A 23,048-nucleotide genomic window follows, 5' to 3' on the forward strand; every position below is an offset into this window, starting at 1 on the left:
GCTTTAGTGGTTAACATGGAAAACCCTCAGCTCCATGCCTCCTCATGGTGTATTTCTTATTTCCATCTCTTTTGACTAACAAATAATTAATGGTTTATGTGTATGTGTAAATATTTGAATGTACATAGGTCTGTATTAATGGCTTACCTACCTACATGTAGTGTGTTTAATAAAGCAAGTATCATTGAGCACCTACTATGTCCTTTACATTGTAATGGACACAAGGCAATTGGAGGACATATAAAACTTAATTTCTTCTTAAAAATAGGATAAAATATGGTTTGAAAGGCAAAACCAGTATGTTCATTGCTACTAGTGAGGACAGTTTAAGGACTCTACTATGTGATGAGAATTTAAAACTTGGTATAAGTTGGGAGCATGAAGAGATTAGTGTGGATTACAGAGGCTGTGGTAGACTTTATGAAGGGCACAGGGCAAATACTCCAGGAGGGCTGGATGTACATGTTGGGGGAAATAAGATGAACTGAAATACAGAGATAAGAACGTGCCTGTGGAATCCCTTCCTGACTTTCCCAGCTCAGTGAAGCGAGTGCCTCACTGTCCACCTAGTTTCTCCAGCTTGAGACCCAGGAGTTGTCTTTCAGTTGCATTTTTCTCTCTATTCCTGATCCATCGCACATCCTGCTGACTCTAATTTACTTCCTTTTTTTGTCTCCCCTATTGCTGCTTCCATAGCCTAAATCACAGGCATTTCTAACCCAGGCTCTGAAGTAGCTTCCTAACTCGTCTTTTGCCTCAGTGTCTTTTTACTTCTTTTTTTAATTGACATATAGTTGATTGACAGCATTGAGTTAGTTTCTGGTGTACAGCAGTGATTCAGTTTATATATGTATATTCTTTTCCAGCTTTTCCATTGTAGATATTATGAGATATTGAATATAATTTCCTGTGCTTTACAGTAGGACCTTGCTGTTTATCTTTTATCTATAATAGTTTGTGTCTTCTTATCTCAAACTCCTAATTTATCCCACTCCCTCTTTCCCCGTGGTAACAATGTTGGTTTTCTATGTCTGTGAGCCTGTTTCTGTTTTGTAAATAAGTTCATTTGTATCATTTTTTTAGATTCCACATATAAGCGATATCATGTATTTGTCTTTCTCTGTCTGATTTATTTAGTATGACAGTCTCTAGGCCCATCCATGGTCCTGCAAAAGCATTGTTTCATTCTTTTTTGTGGCTGAGTAAATGTACCACATCTTTATCCATTCATCGTTGATGGACATTTAGGATGCTTCCATGTCTTTGGCTTTGGTGTCTTTACATACGCCAACATCTCTGCCAGGAAAGCTCTGTGCTCTCTTCTGCATTATCCTAGCTCATGATTAGCGTTGCCTTCCCTGACCTACTGACCTCAGTTAGCATTTCCCACTACAAACATCCATAATACCTTCTTTTATAACATTCAGCACTTCTAAATTCCTTATTTAATATTTTTCTTCTTCACTAGACTGAAAGCTCCATAAGTCTAAAACCAACCCTACCGCTATATTCCAACTACTTGGACAGTACTTAAATATGTAGAAGGTCAGTAATAAATGTTAGTAGAATTAATAACAGGGAGAAACTTATTGTTGAAAATAAAGTTGAATATATGGCATGGATCTAGATTAGAGGTTGGCAGACTATGGCCTGTGGACCTGGCTGGCTACTTGATTTTGTGAAGTTTTATTTCATGCCCATTTGGTTATGTCTTATTTATGGCTGCTTTTGCACAACAGTGGCAGAGTTGAGTAGTTATGACAGAGATTGTATGCTCTGCAGATCCGAAAATATTTACTGTATGGCCTTTTACAGAAGAAGTTTGCTAACCTCTGATCTAGATTGTATAATAATTGCCCTAGATTGGTAAGGGGGAACCATCACAGGTTTTTAGATAATTAAAGTGATATGATCAAAGTGACATTTTAGGAATAGCACTGTAGAAATAGAAAAAAGAACCGATTATAGGAGGTTGGAGGGAAATAAAGGGTTTTGCTCTTGTAATAAAGCAAGTGAGGTCTTTAGACAAGGATGGTTGCAGTGAGAGTTAGGGATGGCATTTTGAAGGAAAGACAAGGCTTTTCATGGGGACTGAAAGACATAAAACATTGCATTTCTGGCTTTGTATTTTAGAAGCATGACATATTCAAAGAGTAGAGTTAGGGAAGGATAGTGTTGGGTTGGAAGTGAAGGTAAGACTTGAGTAATGTTCTCTGGGCTGATTGGCAAACCAGGTCTGGGGTACAAATGCGAATTCCAGGATTGAGAAGGTAGTTGAAGCTCTGTAAATCAAAAGCGAGAGCATCCCATAACGTTGGTGGACACTCGTGTAAGGAAAAGGAAAACAAAGGCAATAAGAAAGGAGGATCCTACAAAGGCATGTGGAGGTAGGTGGGGAAGTAGAACAGTTATAGCATCACAAAAGACGGAGGAGGAGAGGCTTCAGGACATTATCAATTCCAGTGTAATATCAATACCAAAGAGAGATCAAGGAAGAAGACTGAAGGCAAGGCCACCAGATATGTAAGAAGTAGCTTTTTAGAAACATTTCAGAGGACTAATCATCAGCGGAATTGAAGTGGAAGCTGAATTTATAGAGCGTTGTTAAAGAAATGGATTTCTAGAAGAACAGACTCACACTACTGAGTACAGTGTTTGGTTGCAAGAGGAGAAAAGTTCTTAATTTTCTGTAAGAAGTAAATCAGGGGAAAATTTTTGTTTTTTGAAGATGGATAAGTCAGAAACCTGTCTGATAGCAAGAGGATAAAGGACTTTCAAAGAAGTGATTAAATATATTAGCAGAGGAGGGGTAATATTAAGCAGTGAAGGAGGGAGTAGGATTCAGAGTTTATACAGGTGAAGCGATTTTCTTTAGTAAGGACTTCAGCCAATCTTAAAATAGTTAATGCTGGCCTTGATATTTTTGTTTATGAAACAGTTTCAACATATGCAAGATACAAAACAATTTGGTGCTTTCTTATTTTCATTTTACAAATGAAACTGGAAGAAGAAATGATTTACCTTTGGTGACTCAGCTGTAATAGTGGAACTTGCTCTTAAACACGTGGTTGTAGATCTAGCTCCTTTTACCAGAGCCTTCTTTCTTACTGGGGAAGTGACTTAGGAAGTAAAGATGGGAAGACATGAAGGGCTCACATTAAATGGTCTCAGTTGTTTGTTATCTGGTGAGGTCAACATGACAAGTGATGGGACTCGAAGGCAAAGAGGAATTGGGACGTAAAGGGAAAGAAGGACCTCTAGGACACTGCTATGGGAAGTATGCAAGAAAGCCCAAGTTGAATTGAATGTCATGAGTTTCAGGCAGGTCACTGTATTGTGTCTGTCTTCTTCAGTGCTCTGTTGCCTTGGAGCAGAAACAGAACAAATGATAAGGACAGCTGAAGATTATAGAGTGTATACATATGCATATATAAGTACAATATTAACACTTGAAGTCCTGGGAAATTTCGGGCTGTTTGAGCTATGCTAGTATCATATTTCAGAAAAGCCTAGTTTTGGTCACTGCAGCACCTTTTTTTTTCCTTTTAATGTACTTTTGTTTTACATTTTTTACACCATGCCACTAATCCTATTTTATGCTTTAACTTTGGCTAAATACAGCTATTGATGTGATGAAGTTAGTTTGTTCTGAGTATGACAGAGTGAATGTTACATTTGCCAGTACAGGCATATCCTGGGGATATTGTTGGTTCCGTTTCAGACCACTGCAATAAAGCAAATACTGCAATGCAGTGAGTCACGTAAGTTGATTGGTTTCCCAGGGCATAGATAGAAAAGTTATGTTTGCACTACATTGTAGTCTAGTCTTTTAAGTGTGTAATAATATTATCTCTAAAGAAAAGCAGTGTAATTACCTTAATTAAAAAATACTTTATTGCTTAAAAAAAGCCAAAACAATTACAATAGTAACATCAAAGGTCACTAATCACAGATTACCATAACAAATAATACTGAAAAAGTTTGAACTACTGCAAAAATGACCAAAACATGACACAGAGACAGGAAGCAAGCGAGCAAATGTTGTTGGAAAAGTGGTGCCAATAGATGGACGCAAGGTTGCCACAGATCTTCAGTTTGTAACACACACAGTATCTGGAAGCACAATAAAGTGAAGTGCATTTAAAACATGGTTGCCTAAACTGACAGCTTAACCACTGTCCAGACATACCATGGATTATACCAGATATACTACATACCCTTGTGAGTGATTTTTTTCATTTGTTTAATAGTTTCTTTAGTTATCAGTATTCGTTTTACCCATATTTTGAATGGAAATCATGTTCTAGGTGGATTGACTAGGTGAGAAACTTTTTAAAGTCTCTCAAACAGTAGCTGATATTCAGGTTTTGTGTGTGTGTGTGTTTCATTTATTTTTATTAGTTGGAGGCTAATTACTTTACAATATTGTAGTGGGTTTTGTTTTGTCATACATTGACATGAATCAGCCATGGATTTACATGTGTTCCCCATCGCGATCCCCACTCCTACCTCCCTCTCTACCCGATCCCTCTGGGTCTTCCCAGTGCACCAGGCCCAAGCACTTGTCTCATGCATCAACCTGGGCTGGTGATCTGTTTCACTCTAGATAACATACATGTTTCGATGCTGTTCTCTCGAAACATCCCACCCTCGCCTTCTCCCAGAGTCCAAAAGTCTGTTCTGTACATCTGTGTCTCTTTTTCTGTTTTGCATATAGGGTTATCATTACCATCTTTCTAAATTCCATATATATGTGTTAGTATGCTGTAATGTTCTTTATCTTTCTGGCTTACTTCACTCTGTATAATGGGCTCCAGTTTCATCCAACTCATTAGAACTGATTCAAGTGAATTCTTTTTAATGGCTGAGTAATATTCCATTGTGTATATGTACCACAGCTTCCTTATCCATTCGTCTTCTGATGGGCATCTAGGTTGCTTCCATGTCCTGGCTATTATAAACAGTGCTGCGATGAACACTGGGGTGCACGTGTCTCTTTCAGATTTGGTTTCCTCAGTGTGTATGCCCAGAAGTGGTATTGCTGGGTCATGTGGCAGTTCTATTTTCAGTTTTTTAAGAAATCTCAGGTTGTTTTTATTTCATCATCAGGTTAAGAGAGACGAATCTGGAGCGATACATGTTACTAAGCAAAAGCATCTTCACCTATACTATGATCTCATCAACTTTACTGTGAGTACTATTGAAATGAAATAGCCCCAATTACTTTATGTAGTTGTTTTGAGTCCATGTTCTGTTAAGGCTCCCAGGATTTCTGCCATAAACCGTGACCTTTAGGATCATATAAAATGTGGACAGAAGTGAAGTACTGCTTGTACTGAAAAAAGTCTTGATATTGGTGTGATGCTACACATTATTTTTATTGTCCTTCAGCCTGCTGAACACTGGCAAGATCACCAAAAGTTTTCTTTAAAATCTTGAATAGCTCAAAGGGTAGATCAGAATAATTTTTTCAGGGTCATTGCTGGGCTTTCTTTGTAAACACATTTTGGTACTTCTGAGTATGTCCTCATTGGTTCAGGAGATACTATTTTCTTTTTTTCTTTTTTTAGGAGATACTATTTTCTTGTGGCTAAAAAATTTTGCAGAGTTCTCTCTACCATGCATCTCGGTCCTGAGCAACCTTTTGGTTTAAAAAAAAAAGATTATTTCCTTTCGTATCAATTTTTATAATAGATGATTTATTAATTTAGTTGCACATTGCTTTTTAAATCTCACAAACTTGATTTAGAAATAACACTTTTTTCCCATATACATTTCATGAAATAATTTTGTTCAACCTCTTCCCATGTATATTAGACATCAGTGTTTTGTCATTACCAGAATCCTTTGTGGAATTGTATAATATATTTTTCTAGAATTCATCATTGTCACTTGCATTTAAGATGTTTGAGGTATATTGGTTTTTTTTTGTTTGAGGTATAACTCTGTAAACATCTGCATATGATTCTGTCCCTGGAAAAAATTTCCCAACCACAAGTAGTCATTCTAATAGTAGGACAGTGAGTGTTTTTCATTTGTCCTGTGACATATGCATGATGTGACCCCTAACTGCATTGCTTTGTAAGTTACCTTTAAAAGGATTGTTTACAACGTGTCAACACTTAAAATAGTGAGAGTCTAATCCCAAGAATAATTGCTAAACATGCTAACATTCTTGGTCATTCTTTCTGTTAACCAGGTGACTTTTGAAAGTGTGTAAAATCTGGCACTAAGTTTGTACAAGGCTGAATAATGTGTCTTTTCTGAATGGTACTTTGTTTCTCAAAGTAATCAAGAGAGCACATTACAAAAGTTCTTTGTAAATGGTTTGAGTGTCAAACTCTGTTTTCTGAGAGACAATGTTTTTTTTGAAAAACCAAACCCTTCCCTTACAGCAGCCACTACAGTGATAAAGCATATACACATGTAGCATAGTTAAAATAGAAAAATTGATCCATTTTCACCTTGATTGTTTTTGATTGTTATTTGATTATGCAGATAATTTCTGAGCATGGGAAGAGATCATATAAATAAACCAAAACTAGTATCAGAGAAAGTGCAGGGGAAATACTTTGTTCTGGCTAATTTAGAATTCTAATTGTGCAGATTTTAAGACTTCATTTATTTCTTGGGGAGGAATTGAGAATTTTCAAAAAAATATTTTGAAAATAAATTGTATATATAACCCAAGAAATTTAATCAAAATGACATCCTTTGGCAGATTTTAGCATTATTACTACTTTTAAAATTGTAGTAGTACTCATTAACAAATATTCAGACTATATAGAGAAATAGAGCAAAGAACTCTGCCGTAATTTGTAGGTATGTTTTGAAGGAAATATATATTTTTTAAATAGTTTCCATTTTAAAATATGTAATACTTAAATGCTAACGATCATTCTTTGACCAGCTAGGTTTATGAGGTTTCATTCACCATTTTGTTTGATTAATGTCAAAACACTAGAAATGCAAAGTTGGTCACTTTTAAGTTATTGTGTCAATGTAGTACCTTTAAAAAAATTTGGTAAAAAACAATTTATCCCATAATATCTATTAGGGCTCTTAGTTAGCCTTCTTTTATATTATGAATCACTTTAATACCATCAAAACTCAATACTGTGCTGTGCATCTGCTGTTCCTTGGGCTGGTACTGAGTAGTTCTTGCTGTGATTGTGTTGTCATCACCTGATTGATTAAATGGTTAAGGTCCTCAGTGTCATTTAACTGAGTGGCCAAGCTTTCTTCTTGTCCTGGATGATGATGTGGAATGGGCCTCACTTTTGTGTTTCTGTGTGCTTGAATTATAGTGGATAAACTCACGCACAATTGTGCTCTTGGACAGTGTAGAGAAGTTGCATGTGATTGATCGGCAAACTCAGGAGGAACTGGAAACAGTAGAGATCTCAGAAGTTCAGTTGGTCTATAATAGCAGCCATTTCAAATCACTAGCCACTGGAGGAAATGTGAGCCAGGCGCTGGTAAGGGTGATCCATTATTTTAGTATTGTTTTGATAAACTTGATATTTTGTTGTTGTTTTATTCTAAGAATTCTGAGGGGTTATCTTTATGTCTTGATGTTTCTTTGAAAACCACTAACTGGGTTGAAGTGGTTGTGAATTTATATGTAAGTATCCAAGAATGTGAATTAAAACAATAATTCCTGTTATCTTCTGTTCAGAAATGTGACTAATACCAAAGAATTTTAACTTTTATACTAAAAATAATGAAGTGAAATTTAAAGTTCATAAGAAAGAAATTGTAAAAGCAAGATATTTTAGAAAGTTTTATATGGTGACAACAAGCCTGATTTAAGGAATTAAAGACTAGAGAGACAGGTAGCTTGTAAGGCTTTGGAAGTATATGGATAATTGCTAAAGACTTGAACAGGTATGAACACTGCAGTCATTGAAAGGCAAAGAGAGCTTTGAGAGAAAAATTCTTTAGGAATGGGAGATAGATGAAATGTAGGAGTCTGCAGAGAAGGAAGACCTAAAAGTTATGATTTTAGTATTAATTTTACTATATTTTAAGCAATGACAATGGCATTTAGCAATTTTTACAGGTGTGTGTGCCAAGTCTTTGCGACCCTATGGATTGTAGCCCACCAGGCTCCTCTGTCTCTGGGCTTGTCCAGGCAAGAATACTGAAGTGGGTTGCCATGCCCTCCTCCAGGGGATCTTCCCAACCCACATCTCTTGTGTCTCCTGCATTGGCAGGGGGGTCCAGTCCGATTGCTGGGTTGGGAAGATCCACTGGAGATGGGATAGGTTACCCACTCCAGTATTCTTGGGCTTCCCCTGTGGCTCAGCTGATAAAGAATCCACCTGCAATGCAGAAGACCTGGGTTCCATCCCTGGGTTGGGAAGATCCCCTGGAGAAGGGAAAGGCTACCCACTCTAGTATTCTGGCCTAGAGAATTCCATGGACTGTATAGTCCATGGGGTCACAAAGAGTTGGACAGGACAGAGTGACTTTCACTTCACTCTTTACCACTAGTGCCACCTGGGAAGCCCATTTACATAGGTAGTTTACAGTTAAATTACTTGGAATTGTGATCTCATGTTTCCTAATCAGTAATCTTTAAGCAGGAAATTTAGACTCTTGTTGAGCTTCTCTGCATAATTTCTTGGAAAAAAAAATAGTAATGAAGGTCATATTTATGAGTGTCTACAACATAATATCTAACCATTGCTCAAATCTCCCTGAGATATTAGAACTTCAGAGCATAAATATATGTGAAAGAGTCTTCCAGTATTTTCAGAATTTAGAAACTAGGAAAATCCAGAAGAAGAAATGGTAATTCAGTAGAATTCACTAGCTTAAGAATAATTATGGTCCCACACTTAGACATTCTCTTTTGTCTGGAAGTGTAAGTGTCAGTCACTTGGTCATGTCTGACTCTCTGTGACCCCATGGACTGCAGCCCTCCAGGCTCCTCTGTGGAATTTCCCAGGCAAGAATACTGGAGTGGGTAGCCATTTCCTTCTCCAGGGGATCTTCCTGACCCAGGGATCAAACCTGGGTCTCCCACATTGAAAACAGATTTTTTTTCCATCTTAGCCACCTGGGAAGCCCCCAGATCGGCTCTCCCTGACTCTTAGCAACTGTGGCGGCGGTGGCAGTGGTGGCAGTCTGAGTGATTATTAAAAACACTGATAGACTTTGAATTTGTACTTTCAGCCATGATGGAATAGTGGGGACTGGATTTGCTCTCCTGTCTGGGAAAAAAAAATCAAGGGAAAAAACCAGAAAACAAAAACAGTAATTTTCAAGATATTAGTGAACTTGAAAATAGAACAATAGGATCTATCCAAAATGAAACCGAAAAAAATTAAAAAAAAAAAAAAGTGACCAGTGAGGTAGCGTGAAGTAGCCTAATGTTTAGTAGAAATTTCTGAAGGAGAGGAGAGAAAAAATTAGAAGAAATAATGGTCAAAAACTTTCCAAAACAATAAACAGAGAAGTTCAAGAAGCTCAGTGAACCCAAACACAAGTAAAATGAACAGATTGATTGAAATGAATTGGAAAGAGGAAATATTAGAGCATGCAGAGGAAAAAGACACATTAAATGCAGAGGATCAGCAATAAGTGTAAGAGCAGATTGCTCATCTGACATAATCTGCAGTAGTCTCCAGAGAAGATATACCAAATGGCCAAAAAGCAGATGACAGGATATTCAACATCATTAATCATTACGGAAATACAAATCAAAATCACAATGAGATACCACTTCATGCCTCCCGGGATAGCTGTAATCAAAAAGAGACAATAACAACTGTTGACTACAGTGCAGAAAAGTTGGAACATTCATATTTTGCTTGTTGGAATGGTGCAGCCATTGTAGAAAACATTTTGGCAGTTCCTCAAAATATTGAAGATTCCATGTGATAGAGCAGTTCTATTCCTAGCTAGTTACTCAAGAGGAATGAAGCCATATCTCCACAAAAACACTTGTATACAGATGTTCATAGCAGTATTATTCATAATAGCCAAAAAGTCAAAACAGTCAAAATGTCCACCAGCTGATAAATGGATAAGCAAGATGTGGCATGTCTATGTAGCAGAATGCTATTCCTCAATTTAAAAAATGAACTATTTACACATGCTAAAACATGGATGAACCTCAGAAATATTGTGTTAAGTGAAGGAAGCCATATGGAAAGACCATGTAGTGTTTGATTCTATTTATATGAAATGTCCAGAAAGGGTAAATTTATAGAGACAGATGTAGATTAATAGGACTGGGACTAAGAGTAGGAATGAGAATTGACTGGAAGTAGGTAAAAGTTATCTTTGTGGAGTGATGGAAATATTCTGAAATTGGATTTTGGCGATGGTTGAACAACTGTACATTTACCATATCATATACTTAATGAGTGAATTTTATGGTGTGTAAATTATACCTTAATATTGTCATTTAACAAAAGAAGTTGACTGTTTAAAACAAAAGTAATGATATTTTGTGGTACATACTTAATGATATGTAGAAGTAATAGGATGACAGAAATAGTACATGGCAGGGAGTGGGGAGAAGGAAATATGTTACTGTAAAGTTCTCAACATTATACATCAAATAGTATATTATGTAAGTGTAGACTGAGATTAGTTAAAGCTGCATATTATAAACACTAGAGTAGTCACTGAAAAAGTATCCCTTTATAAGTCAATAGTAGCAAAAAAGTGGATGTTAAAAATATTAAATTCAATGAAGCATAAAAAAAGAAGAGGTAGTACAGGTGGAAAACAATAAGATAATCTAAATCCAACTATATCAATAATTTTAGGAAATGGAAGTTGTCTAAACATTTCAGTTGAAAGGCAGGGATTGTCATACTGGATTTATAAAAAGCAAGAACCAATTCTATGCTGTCTCCAAAAAGCTCTCATTAAATAGAGTCATAGATAAGTTAAAAGTAAGAGGAAGGAAAAAGACATGTTGTGCAAATACTAATAATTAGAATGGCTAATTATTTTAATATCAGATTAAGTAGATTTCTGAGTAGGGAATATTGCCAGAGATAAAGAGAAATTTCAAATTGATGAAAAGATTAATTTGTCAAGAAGACATAATAATCTTAAAGGCTTAAGCACCCAATAACAGACCTTCAAAATATATGAGACAATAACAAATCTAAAAGGAGAAACAGTCAAGTCTACAATTAGGGTTTGGAAAATTCAAAACTCCTTTATTAGTAATTAATAGAATAAGTAGACAGAAAACCATCAAGGATATACAGAAGACTTAAAAAGAATTATTGACCAACTTGACATAACTGATATTTATAGAGAATTCCACCCAGCAAAAGCAAATTACAAACTTTCTCAAGTGCAGATGGGGCATCCAATAAATTATATGCTAGGCCATAAAGCAAACAACAGTAAATCGTTGAAAGAATCATTTGGGTAAATCTGGAGAAAACTCAAATATTTGGAAGTTAAGAACACCTTTATAAATAACCCATAAGTCAAAGAAGAAATCTCAAAGGAAGTTAGAATATATTTTGAACTAAATGAAAGTGAAAATGCAGCATATAAAAATCTGTGGTCTCAGACAGCTCATACAGCTCAGCTTCTTTACACAAACAACCCAGTTAAAAAGTGGGCAGAACATCTAAAAAGACATTTCTCCAAAGAAGACATACAGATGGCTCATAGGTACATGAAAGATGATCAGCATTGCTCGTTATTAGAGAAATGCAAATCGGAACAACACGAGGTATCACCTCACTTCAGTCAGAATGGCTAGCATCAAAGCATCTATAAATAATCAGTGCTGGAGAGAGTTAGAGAAGAAGGAACCCTCCTGCACTGTTGGTGGAAATGTACATTGGTCCAGCCACTATGGAGAACAGTATGGAGGTTCCTTAAAATAGTAAAAATAGAGTTACCATATGATCCATCAATCCCACTGCTGGACATATATCCAGAAAGAACTGTCATTCAAAAAGATACGTGCAGTCTAATATTCATAGTACTATTTACAACAGCCACGACATGTTGTGTGTACATGGAAGCAACCTAAATGTTCATCGATAGATGAATGGATAAAGAAGATGTGGTATATATATATATACACACAGACACACAGTGGAATATTACTCAGTTATAAGAATGCCAGATACAGTAATACAGATGTACCTAGAGATTATCATACTGAAGTAAACCAGAGAAAGACAAATATCATATGATATCACTCATATGTAGAATTTTAAAAAATGATACAAATAAACTTATTTACAAGAACAGAAACAGGCTCATAGACATATAAAAACAAACTTATGGTTACCAAAGGGGAGAGCGGGGAGGGATAATTAGGAATTTGGGATTAATATATGCACACTACTATATCTAAACTAGATAACCAACAGGGGCCTACTGTATAGCACAGGGAACTATATTCAATATTTTATAATAATCTATAAGGGAAAAGAATCTGAAAAAGAATGTATATATGTAAAATAACTGAATCACTTTGCTGTACACTTGAACTAACACAGCATTGTAAATTAACTTCAAAAAAAATCTGGGGTCTATAAGTCAATTTGAGGGTAATTTATAGCTTTAAATGTGCTTCCTTGGTAGCTCAGCTGGTAAAGAATCCACCTGCAATGTAGGAGACCCCAGTTTGATTCCTGGGTCAGGAAGATCCCCTAAAGAAGGAATAGGCTACCTGTTCCAGTATTCCTGGGCTTCCCTGGTGGCTCAGCTGGTAAAGAATCTGCCTGCAATAGGGAGACCTGGGTTTGATACCTGGGTTGGGAAGATCCCCTGGAGAAGGGAATAATTACCCACTCCAGTATTCTGACCTGGAGAATTCCGTGGACTGTATAGTCCATCGGATCACCAAGAGTTGGACACGACTGAGTGACTTTTGCTTTCACTATAGCTTTAAATACCTTAAAAAAAATCTCAAATTTGTAACTTAAGTTTCTATCTTAAAGAAACAGAAAAGAGCAAATAAACTTGAAGTATATTAAAGGAAGAAATAACAAAAGTGAACACAAATCAGTTAAGTAGGAAATGGACAAATAGTAGAGAAATCAAAGAAAATAAAGTTGTTTTTTTAAAAGATAAATTGATAAAACAGAGTAATTCAGAAAAAAGGTGCAGTTACTAATATCAGGAATGAGAGAGATACAATCACTGTGTAGTCTGAAAATATTAAAAAGATAAATAACTTTATGCCTAAAAATTAAACAATTTTAGGTGAAGTGGAAAAATTCTTTGAAAGGTACAGATAACTAAAGCTGACCAAGAAGAAATGAAAATCTAAGGGCTTGTATGTTAGTTTGATTCCTACAAAGAAAATCCAGGCTTAGATAGCTTCACTAGTAAAGTCTATTATAATTAAGGAAAAAATATCAATTTTACATAAAAATCTTTTTAAAAATAGAGAAAAAGGGAGCACATAAATATTTTTATACCAGCTTACTTCTGATAACAAAACTGAAGACATTGCAATAAAGTATAATACAGATCAATGACTTCATGAGCATAGAAGCAAAAATCTGTAAAATAGTAGTAAATAGAAATCAGCAATGTATGAAAAGCGGAATCATTATCAAATGGTATTTATCCAAGTCACACTCGGCTGGTTTAATATTCAAAAGTCAATGTAATTCACTATGTTAGTTTATTGTAAAAAAAAGGTCATAATACCATCTCAAAAGATGTAGAAAAAGCATTTCACAAAATTCAGTATCCGTTTCTGATAAAATTCTTAGCAAACTAGGAATAGAAGGGAGCTTCTTCGGCTTGATTAAAAAGAACATCTACAAAAATCCTACCACTGACATTGTACTTAAATTTAAAGTGGTACTGCCAGAAACCCAGACTGAAAGGAAAGTGCAAAACCCTGGTTCTGATCTTCTAGAGGAAATATAGAAGCAGAGGAACATGTTAAAAGATTCCACTGGGACGCCATTAGCAAAATTCAGATAGTAGGAAACTCCAATGAGTAAGTGTTCCAGTATCTTCAACAAATAAACTTCATGGAAAGTAAAGGACTGTGAGAGATAGAGGCACACTGACTCTTAAGAGATGTATCAGCCTACTTCAGTGTGTGGCCCTTATTTGAGCCTTGACTTAAACAAATGAAATGTAGAAACAAAGAATAAAAATCTCAGTAATGTTTGACATTTATGAGGCAATTTGAAATCAAACACTGATCAGATATTTGATATTGAGGAATGGTTGTTGATTTTTAAAAGTCTGTCAAGGAAATTGTGTGGTTATGTTAAAAAAGATTTATCATGCATATACTGAATTTTTGTAAATGAGGTGTTCAAAGTCTGAGATTCATTTCAGAGTTATTACTGTATTATAGAGGAGTCAGTGGGAATTATAGATGAAACAAGATTGAGTTTATAATTAATGATGCTAGTTACTGGATACATTGGGTTCGTTATTTTATTCTCTCTACCTTTGTATATATTTTTACAATTTCATAATAAGAAAAATTACTAGTTTTAAGTTCTTGACCACATATATTTTGGAAGATTTATAAATACTACTGTATGTAAGCCTCTCAGAAAGTGCATGGTTTTCAAAGATGGAAAAACATAGTGTCAGAACTTTGAAACTTGTTTAAACTCTGTCACCCAGTAGGTGACAGAGCCAAAATTTGCAACCCAGATTTATCAGGCAGTAAGTCTTGTTTCTATTTGCTGGGCTGTGTTGACTTTCATATACTGTGCTGCTTTATCTTCCTGTTTGCTTTTGTGTTTTTTGTTGATATTTATTTCGAAGAACTTGAAGGTATCATTTCAATTAGCCCTATTCTTTGCCGGAAGCAGAGACTCCCTGTCATCCAGTAGTGGGCAGGTTGCAACAATTTTTCTTCAGATTTAGAAGTTGACATGTTCCTCCCTTTTTTGCATTACTCTGAAAGATAAAAAGACCATATACAAGCAGAGAACTATTTTTTGCACTTTGTCTTTTCTGCCACCTCCACAGACAGAGTGGCACTCGACTGACATTTTTTCCCCTTCTCACTTACAGGATGAAACTATATTGTCTCTGTAATCCACATTCTTGAAAATTTGAGACTTCTAATGCATGTAGTTTTTACTTTAAAATTTTTTTTTTTTTAGGCTTTGGTTGGAGAGAAGGCTTGCTATCAATCCATAAGTAGCTATGGTGGTCAGATCTTTTATTTGGGAACAAAAGTAAGTTCTTCCACTTTGTGACTTGGGGTTTGTTTGTGTCAGGAGAGTAGGAGCTGAAGGAGGTTGCTGCTAAAGAGGGCAGGCAGTACATTACAAAGTGAATACTGATCAGCAGTAATTGAAAACTTTGAAGGGTTAGATGATCATGATGTTTAATTAATTTTTTAAAAGATTGCCCCTTAATTTTATTATAGGTTATTAGAAGATATTGAATATAATTCTTTGTACTGTACAACTAATTAATTTCCTCTACTTTTAGACATACTATATTTTTACTTTTGTTTAGGTTCTGGTTAATAGGATGCTTATTTTCTTTCTTCAGAGGTATACTTTCTCAATCTTCCTTCACATTTATGTTTTCATGACCAGGAAGATAACTTTATTATATATATTTGTCATGTAATTAAGATGTGCTTTAGCTTGGATCAGCTTGTGCTCACTTGCTTAGTTGTGTCCAACTCTTAGCGACCCCATAGACTGTAGCCTGCCAGGCTCCTATGTCCATGGGATTTCCCAGGCAAGAATACTGGAGTGGATTGCCATTCCCTCCTCCAGGGGATCTTCTCAACCCAGGAACTGAATCCGTGTCTCCCGCATTTGGCTGGCGGATTCTTTACCACTGTACCACCTGGGAAGCCCTAGATAGCTTAGGATATATTATTAATAAAATGCATTGAGATATTTGACTTAGAATAGGAACTTTTTGTATATCAATTTGTCCCCCTTTTTTTGAACTTTTTGTTTATCAATTTGTTTTTGTTTTTTAAAGCTTTTTGTGTATCACTTTGTTCCTTGTTTTTTTAAACTTAGCATGGAGAAACTTAGCATGTTGGGAGATTGGATTTTCCTTCTTCTTTGTCCATGGAATGAACTCCTTGGACTATAGATTTACTCATTTTTAAATGTTTGATGTACTCTTTTGTTTTTTTGGTCCGCACCACATGGCATGTAGGATCTTAGTTCCCCAGCCAGGGAGCAAACCTGCCTGCAGTGGAAGCATGGAGTGTTAACCACTGGACTGCCAGGGAAGGCCCTGTTTTACTCTTTAATGTGGGCACTTGAAGACCCTTTACTTTTAAGTGTAATAGGAAATATTTTTACTTAAAGAGGTGTAAAATGAGATGTAGAACTAAGACAAATGTGTCTCTCAAATAAGTCTCTTGGAGATGATAAATCTAATTTCTTTCTCATTTTCCAGTCTGTTTATGTGATGATGCTGAGGAGCTGGAGAGAGGTGAGTTCAGAGTAATTTTATATGTAAGCACTATTGAATTGAGCACATCTCAGCATTTTTTGTTTTGACTTTGCAGAAAAAGATTATTCGAATTTGTGCTTTTTAATTTCAGAAGTGTACATCAAAACCATGCTAACTCTCATATACTTGATTTGATAAAACTGACTAACTCACGATAAGGTTTGGCTGTGTATATAGGAAATTCAAAATACCAGTGGTATAAAAGATCTTTCTCTCATGTAACAGCAGTCTGGAGGTACACAGTCTGTGGCTAATATGGCAGCTCCATGGTCTTTGTCATACTACCCTATTTCACCATTCTTGTGTATGGATTCTAGTCTCAAGGTCGTTTTATGTTCCAGTATAACTGCTGGAGTTCCAGCTGTTAAGTCCACATTCCAGGAAGGAGGAAACAGAAAAGAAGGCTGGCCCTGACCTTTTAAGGTCACAATCCAGAAATCTCCGGATAACACTTCCTCTTATCTTTGGCCAGAAGTTAGTCAGATGGCCCCAAGTGGCCGCAGGAGAGTCTTAGAAACGTCCTTTAGCTGTCTAAAGGTTTATTGCTATCTCAAACAAACTTGGAATTTGTTATGAAGGAGGAGGGAGTGAATGGATATTGTGGCAACTAGCTGTTTCTGCTCCAGCAACATTCTAGCTGTTTGCTCTTTTCAGGTTTAGGCTGTAGCTCCTTATACCAACTTATACAGTCACTGTATTATCCAGTGCTTTATGAAATTGTTTTCCTTGGAAATAAGATAGTCACATGGTTATTGGAATAATTTTAGCTAGTAAGCAACAACTTCTAGGAAGACACTAGGTAGAATAGGAATTTTTATTCCTATAAATAAATTCCTGGTAATTGGTCAGACAAAGGGGTGTGGTTTCTCTCATTTATTCATTTTAGAGAGTGGATCACCTCTTGAAACAAGACTGTCTTACAGAAGCTTTGGCTCTGGCATGGTCTTTCCACGAAGGAAAAGCAAAAGCAGTAGTAGGTAAGTCAACAGGACACTGGTGTAGTAGGTACTGCTTTTCTGCAGCAGAGAAAATGAATAATATTAATCATTCACAGAAAACTTTTGACTTAGTGTTCAAGTGTTTTATAAGCAAGATGTTATCAGACCTTGCAGATTTTCAGGAAAAAAGGTTAATGACAAATACAGGATATAGAATTTTAAATGTCACTTTTAAAATTCATTTCATAAGGAGAACTTAACTGTTAGAACAAAAGGAAAGTACACTGATATGCTGTCTGGTCCAGTCGATGGGAGGTGTTCTTGTTATGGCATATTACCCAACATTTTGCTACCTAGATTTGTTATATCTATTGTTAGCATAGGTTATCAATAGAAGATCAGAGCAGTTTCACTCCTGAAGTTGTGGATTAACTTTGGATTTATGCTGGGTTTTGCTTCTCTGCAGGATTATCAGGGGATGCCAATAAGCGAAAGGCTATTGTTGCAGATCGGGTGAGTATTTTCATAGGGTCTTTACTGGGGTACATTTTGGGCGTGATTAGGTAAATGACTACAGTCAAGAAGAGACTGTATAAAAAAGCAAATCAGATGATAATTCCTTGGTGTTACTGTGAATCCTTTTGTAAATTCCTTCTTATCGCCTTTTCTTTTTTTCCATTGCTCACTCTTTAATGAACATTCAGTTCAGTTCAGTTCAGTTGCTCAGTCGTGTCCAACTCTTTGTGACTGCATGAACCCCAGCATGCCAGGCCTCCCTGTCCATCACCAACTCCCAGAGTCCACCCAAACCCATGTCCATCGAGTCGGTGATGCCATCCAACCATCTCATCCTCTGTTGTCCCCTTCTCCTCCTCCTCTCAATCTTTCCCAGCATCAGGGTCTTTTCCAATGAGTCAGCTCTTCGCATGAGGTGGCCAAAGTATTGGAGTTTCAGCTTCAACATTAGTCCTTGCAATGAACACCCAGGACTGATCTCCTTTAGGATGGACTGGTTGGATCTCCTTGCAGTCCAAGGGACTCTGAAGAGTCTTCTCCAACACCACAGTTCGAAAGCATCAATTCTTCTGTGCTCAGCTTTGTTTATAGTCCCAACTCTCACATCCATACATGACCACTGGAAAAACCATAGCCTTGACTAGACAGACCTTTGTTGGGAAACTAATGTCTCTGCTTTTTAATATGCTGTTCAGGTTGATCATAACTTTTCTTCCAAGGAGTAAACGTCTTTTAATTTCATGGCTGCAGTCACCATCCTCAGTGATTTTGGAGTGATTTGGAGAAAATGAAGTCTGCCACTGTTTCCGCTGTTTCCATGTCTATTTGCCATAAAGTGATGGGCCCGGATGCTATGATCTTTGTTTTCTGAATTTTGAGCTTTAAGCTGTTGGTTAGCATTAACATGGCTAGTGTTAATATTTAATACCTGCTTTGTTTTCCTAGCCTAGGCTTGCCTGAATTCATTTACTGTTGTCATTCCTCCCCCTTTTTATTGTGCAAATGCATTGGTGAAAATTAGATTCCAAATTAGTATAAACATTTAGAATACATACAGAAACTGGTCATTCCCAAGACTTGTAAATGATTCTCTTAGTCTGTGGTAGAAAGAATTGCCTGTATGTGTTCTTTAGGGAAAGATCTATGCAGAGGATAACTGAAGAGGTAAACGTCAACATTTTATTTCATTTTTATTTCACACTAATGGCATCTGGAACCTGGAGGTATTTATTAGGAAAGAATAGCAAATTGGTGCTAACCCTGAGCCTGAAAGAAATTATGCTGGGGTTAAAAAATGGGGAATATAAGGCCACTAAAATTTTAAATTGTATTTTTTTCATAAAATATCCAAGCCTGATTCTGTATTATTTAAGATCATATACATTAAGATCACATATATTAAGTATTAAAAAGCTTTAGAGACATATTTTAATTACTGTTTTCCTTACAGATGGTAGAAATCCTATTGCATTATGCAGACCGAGCTCTAAAAAAGTGCCCAGACCAGGGAAAAATCCAAGTGATGGAGCAACATTTTCAGGTACACATTTGCAAGTGCTTCTAGTGGACATTACTATGAACAGGTCTAGTACTGGTCTTTGATATTATTTGAGAATGGAACTTTCATGTTTTGGTTACACATTTTTCAGTATTCAGAGCTGTATTACAGGGTTTGTGGAACAGTCTCAGTTATTAAATTTTGAAGTAACAGGTGTACAGACTCATGGAAACAGATGAGTAAAATGTTGTGGGATGTCAGTTCTTAGGTACTTGGTGCTTCATGGAAGGAATAGATGTGTGTATGAGGGTACATACCTATGAACTGACACCTTACACCTTGCTGATGACTAACACTTTTGTTGACTTGTTGGACAAATGGACTACCAAGGTTTAAATTTAGTTCTCTTAGGAGCACCTATGATTCGAGAATAGGTAAATTGCAAAAAAAAAATTATGATCTCTTAAATATACTAATAAAAAAACCTTTAGTTTATCTTGAAACTCAGTGAAAATGGAAGTCAAGGAATGATTTAAAGATCTGCATAGTGTTTATTAGAGTATTTACCATTTGTAATCATCTCAAAGCATATTTGTTAGGAATCTGTTTCTTCTTCTTCACTCTGAGGTCTTGCTCCCCTCCCCCGCCTCCTCTTTTAACAAATATTTGAGGGTCTGGTACAGCGGTCAGCAAACATTTTCTAAAAAGGGCCAGATGGTAAAATTTAAGCTTTGTGGAGTACATATGGTCCCTGTCACAGGTTCGTCCATGTGATTCTTTTTTACCTGTTTTTAAACGACCCTTTAAAAAAGTAAAAACCATTCATAGCTGGGAGTCATTCAAAAACAGGCTGTGGACAGGACTTGGCCCATGGGTCAAAGTGTGCAACCTCTGGACTGATATGTTGTATTCACTGGACAATAGTATGTAAAAGATGTGTGAAGTTAATAGTCTAGTCAAAATAACTTTTCTTATGCATATTGGTGGACATATTTAGAAGAAATCTAGCATTTTGGAGTTGGAGGAGCAGACACAGCTCATATCTTTTTATATTGCCACTTGATGCTCTTAACTTTGCAAGACAAGAGTAGATATGGCAGTAAACAGTTGGGGGGTATCAGAGCAGGATTTGGTTTCCTGAACTTTACTATTGAATGCCATAGTAGTGGGCTTCTAGCAGAGTAACATTTTTTTACCTTGTGGCTAGAAGCTCATTAAATTTGTAGTGAAGAAGAGAAAGGAGCTTATATAAGGTTATAGAAATAGATAACCTAGGAGGAAAACATATGGCAGAAAGAAAGCATATGGGGACAGAACTATTTAGGAATAGTACCTGGTATATAAATGATTTTGTATATCACTGCAGTATATAGAGAAAAGAAAACTCAATATTTTAACAAGAGAATGTCTTTTATCAAGAAGTGATAGGATGGTACTCATGTAAGAACTCTGGTTGTTGGAAGGTGTACTTTGGTGAGAAGAAACATCCAATAGGAAATGCTTAGAGGGCTTAATGAGGAGGATGTGTGTGTGTGTGTGCGTGCGCACACATGGCATGCGTGTGAATATACACATAAGGTGGAAACTACTTTGTTGGGGAAGAACCTGGTAGAGAGCTAGAAAAGAAAAAAGGAAACAAAAGTGATATTCTGACAGAGAAATATTAAGGAATCTCAGCATGACAGGGAATGTAGATGATGGTTTCTAAAACAGATTTTAAAATTTACTGAGAAACAAATCATGGTAGTAATGTGTTCTTTAACCATCTAGATATTTGTCAAAAGTTTAATCCTGCTAAAAGAGTATCTAATAAAATTTTGATTTATTAGTCACTTAGCCTCATAGGCGGTAAAGAAAACAGTGGTGGGAACCATTATTCTGAATTTACTTTTTTTTTTTTTTAAATTTTTTTATTAGTTGGAGGCTAATTACTTCACAACATTTCAGTGGGTTTTGTCATACATTGATATGAATCAGCCATAGATTTACACTTATTCCCCATCCCGATCCCCCCTCCCACCTCCCTCTCCACCCGATTCCTCTGGGTCTTCCCAGTGTACCAGGCCCGAGCACTTGTCTCATGCATCCCACCTGGGCTGGTGATCTGTTTCACCATAGATAGTATACATGCTGTTCTTTTGAAACATCCCACCCTCACCTTCTCCCACAGAGTTCAAAAGTCTGTTCTGTATTTCTGTGTCTCTTCTGAATTTACTTTTTACCAGTGATTGGGGAAGTAGAAGGGATAAACTATTGATAGAAAAATTATCTCTTTATTTTAAAGGTTATAATAGCATCTCATGATGAAAAATAACATTGTGAATCCTGTATTTTAGAAAGCAGATATTTCAGGAAAAAAAATATGGGCACAGTCTCATGGTTATAGGCCAAAATACTAATATACCCCTAAATACTAATAGATTCACAAAGAACAGGAATTTTTTTTTTTTTTTTTTAACTTTTTATGTTGTATTGGGGTATAACCAGTTAACAATGTCGTGACAGTCTCAGGTGAACAGCAAAGGTACTCAGCCATACATATACATTTATCCATTCTCCCCCAAACTCTCCTCTCATCCAGGCTGCCAGATAACATTGAGCAGAGTTCCATGTGCTATACAATAGATGCTTGTTGGTTATTCATTTTAAATATAGCAGTGTGTACATGCCTATCCCAACTCCCTAACTGTCCTTTCTCCCCATCCTTCCCCCCCCAGCAGCCATAAGATCGAAGATCAGGAAATTCTTAAATTTTGACACAATAACCACAAACAATCCAAAGAGAAAGGAAATGGGGAAGAATGGGAAAGGAAAGGAAAGAGAGAAGTATGTCTATAAAACACAGAACATCTACCAAAGTTGGAGAGAGGTGGATAATCAAAGATATTTGTCAAAAGCATGAAGAATCTATATGACTATCAGAAAAGAGACTCGTATGGTCCAGATTGTACCTACCAAAATACTAAAGGACATGGAGGGATTTTGACAAAGATTAACCTTATATGTATATTACATTCCAAGTACTACGTGAAGGGTGTGGCATTCATTTTTGTTTAATTCCTGCAACAACCCCATGAAGTAGATCCTGTTTTTATCCTCATTTTATAGAAGAGGAAGTTTAGGCTGAGAGAGGTTAAGTGACTTCTGAAGGTAATATTGCTGATAAAGGATGGGGTCAGAACTCCAGTCCAGGTTATTCTGACTTCAAAACCCAGCTCTTAAGTAACCATTGTACTGTATTGTTATTTTCAGAGCAAGTTCAGGGAAAGGATGGGTGAGAAGGGGTGGTATTACTAGATGATCAGGAATGATAATTATAGCAACATCTAAAGTATTCAGTGCTTACTGTTTGGCAGGCACTGTTACAAACCATTTACACATGTTAACTTATTTAATTCCTATAACTCTATGAGGTAGGTTTTGTCATTATTCACATTTATGAGTGAGATCAAGGCACAGAGAGGTTAAATCACCTGTTGCAGGTCACATAGCTAGTGAACAGTAGAGCCGGGATTAGAATCCAGTATTGGGACGTCAGAGTCCACATCTGGAATGCTACACTCTACCCTGGAGCAACACTTCTGGTTTTGCTTCCATTTTCATGAGCACAGAGAGTGGTCTTTAAAATGGATAAGTCCAGATAAATATATTAAAGAAACAGGCTGAAGCCCAGC

The 23,048-nt window shown here is 36.3% G+C and overlaps 1 protein-coding gene across 5 annotated transcripts in view; it reads left to right on the forward strand.

Moving 5' to 3' along the window:
- Positions 1-23,048, forward strand: part of VPS8 (VPS8 subunit of CORVET complex) — a 287,556-nt gene that overhangs the window by 43,064 nt on the left and 221,444 nt on the right. For all 5 annotated transcript variants that reach the window (XM_043874824.1, XM_043874826.1, XM_043874823.1 and 2 more), the window contains 7 exons: positions 5,110-5,190; positions 7,308-7,478; positions 15,093-15,167; positions 16,366-16,401; positions 17,309-17,399; positions 17,827-17,873; positions 19,327-19,416. In XM_043874824.1, the coding sequence (XP_043730759.1) occupies positions 5,110-5,190; positions 7,308-7,478; positions 15,093-15,167; positions 16,366-16,401; positions 17,309-17,399; positions 17,827-17,873; positions 19,327-19,416 (591 nt within the window). The remainder of the gene's footprint in view (positions 1-5,109; positions 5,191-7,307; positions 7,479-15,092; positions 15,168-16,365; positions 16,402-17,308; positions 17,400-17,826; positions 17,874-19,326; positions 19,417-23,048) is intronic.

The sequence above is a fragment of the Cervus elaphus genome, chromosome 19, assembly GCF_910594005.1.
Source record: "Cervus elaphus chromosome 19, mCerEla1.1, whole genome shotgun sequence".
In the NCBI taxonomy this organism is placed as follows: Eukaryota; Metazoa; Chordata; class Mammalia; order Artiodactyla; family Cervidae; genus Cervus; species Cervus elaphus.